The 8,196-nt window shown below is 53.3% G+C and overlaps 1 protein-coding gene across 1 annotated transcript; it reads left to right on the top strand.

The window, feature by feature from the left end:
• Positions 1–5,949: 5,949 nt before the first annotated feature.
• SOX14 (SRY-box transcription factor 14) lies at positions 5,950–7,972 on the top strand. Its single transcript, XM_039836827.1, has one exon. The coding sequence runs from the start codon at positions 6,422–6,424 to the stop codon at positions 7,142–7,144; it is 723 nt and encodes a 240-aa protein (XP_039692761.1). The 5' UTR covers positions 5,950–6,421; the 3' UTR covers positions 7,145–7,972.
• Positions 7,973–8,196: the final 224 nt, after the last annotated feature.

Raw genomic sequence — 8,196 nt, forward strand, 5'->3', positions numbered from 1 at the left:
AACTACTGGTTTTTTTTAAGCATAGGAAACCTCATTTGCTCATGTATTTCTAGGTGAAGATATTCAAGATGCCTATATATGGGCTCAGCTTCTCCAGCAAGCGCCAATTTAGAGGCCTGGTGCTCTACTTGGTAGGAAGTGGTAAGAGTATGTCAGCGACCCATCAGGCTGCTAATATCTACTGAATATCAAGGGACATGTTTTCAGAATGTGAACAGCTATGACCATCTCTTGTTTTACTCCTTCGCTTCCTGAAGGTAAAAGAGATAGGAGTCCAAAGTATTCAGTAGGGGTGGCCTTATTCTTTAAGGAATGGTCAAGCAGCTGACCCCAGGGCCAATAAAAATCTGTCCATTTAAAAGTTTCTGGCCCATAATTAGAGATGAAAATCTTCCACAAGTAAAGTGTCTGATAACCAATATTTTTTGTATGTGGTTGTTGGAATTGTTGTTAAATAATTCTGGTGTGTCTCATTCCAATGACGTCCCAGTACATGTGAATAAAAGCTAAACTCCTTAGGGAATCTATGAGGCCTTAGGTGATCTGAGCCCTGTCGACCTCATCCAGCCTTTTCCTTATACTCTCCCCAGGATTATGACGAGGTTTAAGCCACACTGGCTCCTTAAATCTTTCAGGCTCCTTCGGTTGGTCTCTTCTCCAGGTGGTGGCATTTCCAGCTTCTCCTACTTTACCTCCCACCCCTCCCTCATAAGGCTGTCTCTTCACTGTGTTCAGGTCCCTGACCACCCAATGTAAAGTAGACACCCTCCTTACTTCAGCCCCTGTCTCATCAGCCTGATTCTCTTTTGACCACTTATCACTATCAGAAATTAACTCCTAATTTAATGATAACATAATATAATCTGACCATTTATTGAGCGGTTTCACATGCCAAGCATTGTTCTAAGGGCGTTCCTAATAGTAACTTATTAGCTTTGATAATAATCCATTATGACCATTACAGACAAGGAAACTAGGACACAGACAGGCTAAGTACCTTGCCAGAAGTGATGCAACTACTTGGTGGTAGAGCCAGGAATTACCACAGGATGCCTTTCTCTCGTTTTTTTGTTTTTTTGTTTTTTTGTCTATCCTCCCACTGGGCACCACGGAAGGAGGACTTTTGCAGGTCTTGTTCACTGCTGTAGGCCAGCACCTATCATGGTCCCTGGCACATAGTAAATGCTCAATAAATAGCCACACAATTGATGAATGAATAGATAGATTTCAAAGCCCTGCCTCTGCTCCATCCCTTCCATTTTCCCGGACGTATGTGCAGGTGTTATGCAATCATCTATTAACTTGCAGCGCTCGGTGATCACGTGATCACTGCTTCAAACAGACTCCAGCTACTCAAGTTAAGATGGTATGAAGTGTCTAAAAGTCTCCTTACCTGTGCGCGCTCCTGTTGTTGTAACAGAAGTGTCCTTCAGCCCAACCAAGCAGCTCTGTCAGCTCTGCGTAGGCGAACGCACTCCGTTTCAGGCGCTCCAGGCGTTTGTCCTGGGGCTGGGTTTTGTTCTGTTTCTTATTGTTTCTTGGTGGAAACCGAGCCCTCCTGTGCAATCTGTGTGAGGGCCCCGTGAGTTTTACAAAATTTCAAAACGTTCAAAACGCTGAGTTCTAGAGGGAAGACCTTAGAGCAATTACCAGGAAATGTCTTAATAGGATCAGAGCCCTGGGTCCTTTGGGGCATACTCGAGAGATAGGATGTACGAGGTCTCTGAATTTGAAAATAGAAAACGTGGGAAAAGGGAAAAGCAAGGTTGCCAAATATTAAGATATTTTTGGTAAGAAGAAAAAAATTAAAAGTTCATGATTTGACCAAAGTGCGTTATTTCCCAAGATCATTTTATCATTCTCAGTGTTGGTTCCTGGGTTGTAAACCGCTCAGAGGCGGGCCGGATTAACTAACGCTCCAGCAGCTGAACATCTCAGTGTGCCTCGCGCTCACACTCTCCGCAGGGAGCTGGAGCCGGGGCTGTGCGGAGGCCCCTGAAACAGGCACCTGAAACAGGCACCTGGAACTTCGCTCAGCTTCTCTTCGGAATCCCGGAGGGGCCGCAGCGAGCCTACCGGACTGTCGTCTCGCAAGCACCCAGCACCTCGGCCCGATTTCTTCCAAAAATCCACCAGGTGCGATCCTCGTGGCAAGGTCCCTTCTTCCCCTCTACACCCCCAACCACTTCTCAAAGCCGTAGTCTGCGCACCTTCTCCCCTCGGCGCTTGGCTGTCACTCAGTTCCAGAGACTTCGGAGAAGAGACCTTCTATGCACTAGAGAAGAGCGGGTGGTGGCTGAAGGGCCGGCAGAGCGTTGAGGCCAGGCAAATAGGTGAGGACCTGGAAATCCCGGAATTCCGCGCTTAGCTTCTGCGTCTAGGGTCCGGTCCCCACAGCTGCAAAGCGGGGAAAGGCCTGTGCGGAAAGTTTAAGCCTGGACAGAAGGAAACTATCGAGCGTCTTCTCTGTGCTCGGAGTTGTACTGACACTGGGCACTCAGAGATGACAATACGTAGCCAACGCCTTCGAGAAGCTCGAAGTCTGGTGGCTGTATGGGATGCGACAGAGCTCCCCACGAGGCTGGGGAAGAGGGCATGAGATGGAAAGGGTGTGCGAGTGACCGTACAAAAGAAGATCTTAGCCCAGCCCTGGAATAAAAGAAGGCTTCTCAGAGAAGGTGAAGCCTTGAAAGAGACCTGAGGTACGCACAGGAGTTAGGCAGAAGGAGAGGGGAAAGCCTTCTAACAAAGGGCGGGAGCCATAGAGAAGAGCGCGCCATCTTGGACCTTGCTGGAGCGCTGGGGGATAAGGGACAGGTTAGATGTGGATAGGCTCGTCGTGACCTCCGAGGTCGTGACCTCTCTTTCACGTCTACGGGAACCGCGACGGTTTACTGCCAGGATCCCTGTTGCTCAGGGGTCTGGATATTAGGTTTAGGCGGGCACGCCGCGTGCTTCGGGAAACTACTCTGCGTAAAGACGCGCGTACTGCGGCTGCCCGCGGATTCTCTAGGCAAACGGAAAAGCGGAAAGGCCACATGCCACGTACGTCTCCAGCCCCGGAGAGTGGCCTGGTGGACTGGAGACAGATAAAGGCCCCGAGCTTCGGATATAACAGGAGGTACGTTTAGGCGACTTTTGTCCTAAGGCTTGTTCCGGGGTGACCAAAGCCGCTGATTCTCCTCAGGGGCCACCTCTCCAGGACGTCTGTCCCGTGGCCTAAACGTGGTTGGCAGAGCATAGAGGGGCGCGCAGCACAAAAGAAGGTAAAGGCTGGAGACAGCACCAGGCCAGGCCCTGGGATCACGGGAACTCATCTCCGGGGCTCTAAGGAGTCCTGAATAAACCCGTGGCCAACTAGCACAGTGTAAGGGGTGTACGCGGCTGCGCAGTTCGCCTAGGGGATCCGCCAAGATGCCGGGCCGGAGTTCCCTCGCAACGCGGAGTTCCAAGGCTCAAAGCCAAGAAATGCAGGGGAGATACCAGAGCCCGCCAGGGTCAGTGCAGCCTGACCGTGGCATCCTGGGGCTCCGGAACCCTGGGACGTCAAGCTATGCTCTGCCCACAAACTGCCACCCCCAGCATTTCGAGCCCTTAACTAATCCGCTCCAGACTCTTGGACTGAGAACTAGGGCTGAGCGCGAGGTGTTTAGAGAGGAGCGTGGGCAGTAGTAGGAGGAAGAATGTGAAGAACTGAAGTGGGGCGCGCGCCTGCGGGGAGTTGCGTGAGGGCAACCTGGAAGCTGGAAAGAGAGAAAGGGTCTGAGACCCTGTGCCAGATCCCCTCCTCGAGCAGTTCCCAAGAGGTTGGTTTGCATTAACCTAAACCTCTGTGCGTGGGTTTGGTTTCCCTTGAGGATTGCGGTGTGAAAATGTGGCGGCTTCCTGCCGATGCTGGACTTCTCTGCAGACCTGAGTATTTCTGTCACTCCTTCCCCAAGTCATCGAAATCTCCCGGTGGAACTCGAATCGCCTGGACCTCTGTGAACGCCCCGCTCAATCCGCAGGCTAGTTCCACCTAATAGAGGTTGCCTGCGACTCTTAGAAACCCTCCCCGGACTGGTCTGAAAAGCACTCTACTTCCTGGTACCCTAAGCTAAATGAAACTTTCAAAGAAAACAGAAGCAGAGGGGCAGGACAGAGATCGGCCCGGGGCCGAGAGGAGTGTAAAGACTGTGCACGTGCTTGCAAACCAGGCTGAGATGACGCCTTTGTCGCGAAATGTACACTCAAGGAGGCCAAGTTTCTGATCAGAGCCTAAGTGAATCAAGAACAGGCATGAGAATCAGTGTTCCAGTGCGGTTCATCTGCATGGCAGGTTTCGATGGCTTCAATAGTCTTGCCGAGAATTCCGCGTTTGGCTGCAGCACCATCAAATCTGCAAAAGCAGCTCTGCGTGGGGTGGGAAAAAAAATTAGAGGTTTTCAAATCTTATACACCTGGCGTCACTGCTTCCCACTAGAGGCACTTTTTGCAAATCACTTAGCCTTTCTCAGTCTTAATTTCCTAATCTGTAAAATGGGCATAGTGCCCACCTCTCTGAAGAGCGCGCTAAAGGTGAGAAACGCCACGCGTCTTTCTAATTGGAGGAAGAAGCAAAGCCTTCGCCTAAAACTTGATGCACTACACGCTGAAGAAAGACTCCCTAAAGAAACACTCCCTGCCTCCCTGTTCTCTGCCTGGTTCTCCCCCACCCCCGACCCCTCCAAGCCCGCGGAGCCGTGCGCATTTCGGGTCTGTCTTCCCGAGAGAGGCTAATGCAAAAGCGAATAAGCCTGGAACACACGCAGGTCCTGCTGGGCCTGGGACAATGGTTTCCATTTAATAAATATTTCCCCCGAGGGCATTTCACATTGGGCAGGCAATTATTCAAAGGAAACAGGCGCGCAGGTTGGATCTGCGGGTTATTTCGTCCTCTTTACCCGAAGAATGCTCATCTGACGCAAGAACCGAGTCTTGCGTTCTCACTGGGTGGGAAGAAGTGCCCAGGGACAAACCGACCTTGGGTGCGGGTACAGCCTGAGACTCCGCTCTAAAGTTGCTGCAGAAAGGGCGACAGGAAAGCCCCCAGCCTGGCCGCGCGCCTGCCAAGCTTCAGGCTGTCCTTGCGGTTGGGGCAGATATGGAGGGCAAGTTGGAGGTTTAAAAAAACTAAACATAAATAGGAATCGTGATGGAAATCCCATACCCGCGCCCTCCACGGTGAAGAGTGGATCGCGGTGCTCTTCAAGGCTCACCAACCGGGGTTGAAATCTCTGCACTGCGGTACGCGAGGCTTTCCGGCATCGGCTTGGAACGCGCCGCTGAGCTAGACCGGGACCCAGCGCCTGGACCTGGCTCTGCATCATGGGGTAGGGGTAGAGGCGGAGCCGCAGGGGCGTCCCATGGGAACGCCGCCGGAGGACTGCCGAGGATATGGCGCGAAAAGTTTATTTCGCTTTTTAACCTGCGTATGATATATTCTTTTTCTCTTCCAAGGATCTTTGACAAGGGGGAAAAGTGTTGTCCTTGCATTTTGTGGCGAAGCTGTCCTATTTATCAACACGCGCTCTCCGCTCGCTCCCCTTGCTGCCCACCTCCCTGGGTCTTTGTATTCGAAGAGTTAATTCCCCTTTGCACAACCAGGAAAGGACACAGGCATGAAGAGTTTTATTTGTTGACAGTGCCAAAAACAATGTGGAATCCAAGTCCCCAGTCCTGCGCTGACCGCTCTGTTCTCTTCCCCATGTCAGTTTCTCTCTCACACCTCTCCCCGCCCCCACCAGTCGCGCTCCCTCTTGCCTCCGCCCGCGCGTTGGCAGGTGCGCCCCCTCGCCTTCTCTGCTGCTGATTGGCGACCAGGTTGGGGAGTCACCGCCCCGCGCTTATGTCAGAGTGCGTGCCGTCCGGGCCCACCTCGGCTTTGAACTTCGCCGCTTTTGGCTCGCGTACACCAGACACCCCGCATTCTCAGCCAGGTGCTGCGCTAGGCAAGGCTGCTCCGGGAAAGCCACGGGAGGGGGGAGGGAGCCACGGCCGTAGACACAGGAGAGAAGAGAACCAGAGAAGGCGAAGGTGGAGAGGGGGGAGAAGGAGGAGCTTCCTGCCCTCTCCAGCAAATTACCTGGCCACTTAATCCCAGAGACTCCGGTACTTGGGCCCCAGGCTCTGGTGCCAGCAGCCCCCCGGCCGGCCGCCCTCTCCTGCCCCGCCCTTCCTGCCCCCACGAGCCCCCCGGGGCCTGCCTGTGTGCCGAGACTGGCATGATCAGCTGAACTTTGCGGGGTTAGTGCTTCTCTCTGGGTTCCCCTCAGCGGTGCGGAGGCGAGGGGAGCTCAGAGCGCCGGCTCGGGACGGACAGACAGGCAAACAGACGACCGCGCGGAGGCTCGCCTGAAGAGTCCCTGCACTCCCCACCCCCACCCGCCTAGCCTCCGGGACCATGTCCAAACCTTCAGACCACATCAAGCGACCCATGAACGCCTTCATGGTATGGTCCCGAGGTCAGCGACGCAAGATGGCCCAGGAAAACCCCAAGATGCACAACTCAGAGATCAGCAAACGCCTAGGCGCCGAATGGAAGCTTCTGTCCGAGGCAGAGAAGAGGCCGTACATCGATGAGGCCAAGAGGCTACGTGCCCAGCACATGAAGGAGCACCCAGACTACAAGTACCGGCCACGGCGCAAGCCCAAGAATCTGCTCAAGAAGGACAGGTATGTCTTCCCCCTGCCCTACCTGGGCGACACGGACCCGCTCAAGGCGGCCGGCCTGCCCGTGGGGGCCTCCGACGGCCTCCTGAGCGCGCCCGAGAAAGCCCGGGCCTTCTTGCCGCCCGCCTCGGCGCCCTACTCCCTGCTGGACCCCGCGCAGTTTAGCTCGAGCGCCATTCAGAAGATGGGTGAAGTGCCCCACACCTTGGCCACCAGCGCGCTGCCCTACGCGTCCACCCTGGGCTACCAGAACGGCGCCTTCGGCAGCCTGAGCTGCCCCAGCCAGCACACGCACACGCACCCGTCCCCTACCAACCCAGGCTACGTGGTGCCCTGTAACTGTACTGCCTGGTCTGCCTCCACCCTGCAGCCCCCCGTCGCCTACATCCTCTTCCCGGGCATGACCAAGACTGGCATAGACCCTTATTCGTCAGCCCACGCCACGGCCATGTAACCCCCAACCGGGTCTGCCAGACGTGGAGGGCGGCCTGGATGCGGGGTCTGCACCCTGTCCTCTGCGCCTAGCCCGGGCCTGCAGATGCCTAGGGGCCCAGCCCTGCCGGCTGCTTCCTACCCTACCCCAGACTCTGCCTCTCTCTTCCAGGGGGATGGTTGGGGCTTCCTACCGGACCCAAGGCGCAGACAGGTGCCAGAAACTTGTGAACGTTATGACAGCTATACAGTTGCCCCTACCCCAACTGTCCCAAAACAAATCTCCAACTGTACCCCTTTTGGACAAAAAAAAAGAAAAGAAAAGAAAAGAAAGAAGTAGGCAGTTTGCTTTATTTATGTACCTTCTCTTTCCTCTGCTGGGCTTTGGACTCCAGAACTCCCAAATCTTGGTATTATATCTAGAATATGCATATTTTTTCTTTTGCACCCTGAAGAAAGAGTTAGCTCTGTCTTTTGCCATCAGACACAACTAGGTGCCATTTGCTCTACATTTGTGGAGGAAAGGCTTAAAATTTAAAACTACAGAAAGGGAAACATTTCTATTTAAAATCATGCTATGGTAGTGTTTGCTTCTTTAAAGGTAAAACAAAAGGACCCACATGGTTATTTACTTTGTATAAAGCAGTGCTCCTAGAGATCTAAGTTTACTTTTAGACAGAATGTCGGGTTATGAAGTCAGGAAGTAGAAAGTGAACAAAAATTAAAAGAATAAAAACATCCTAAATGGTCATAAATGTTTTGACGATGTCTTGGAAATGTACCTAGAAGGATTTCATCTCCTTACTCTGTTCATTTGTTGAACAAAGACGTTTTGAATAAAGACAATCTGTCACTGCAAAAAGTAACCTTTGATGTGCATAAAATCTGAAGTCAGGAGGCCAGGACCGCGGGCGGGAGGGTTGGGTCGCTGGGAGGCTGAGATGCGTGAGTGACTCTAGCTGTGGCGGCAGGTAGCTGGCCTGCGTTGGCTGAGACTGGTGGCCTCCAGGCTGGGTGCAAAGGGGCCCAGAGTCTGGAATTTGTCCAGACAGCACGCCCTTCAGATCCGCTTTT

This window comes from Pteropus medius, unplaced genomic scaffold (genome assembly GCF_902729225.1).
Source record: "Pteropus medius unplaced genomic scaffold, Ma_sr-lr_union100, whole genome shotgun sequence".
Lineage (NCBI taxonomy): Eukaryota > Metazoa > Chordata > Mammalia > Chiroptera > Pteropodidae > Pteropus > Pteropus medius.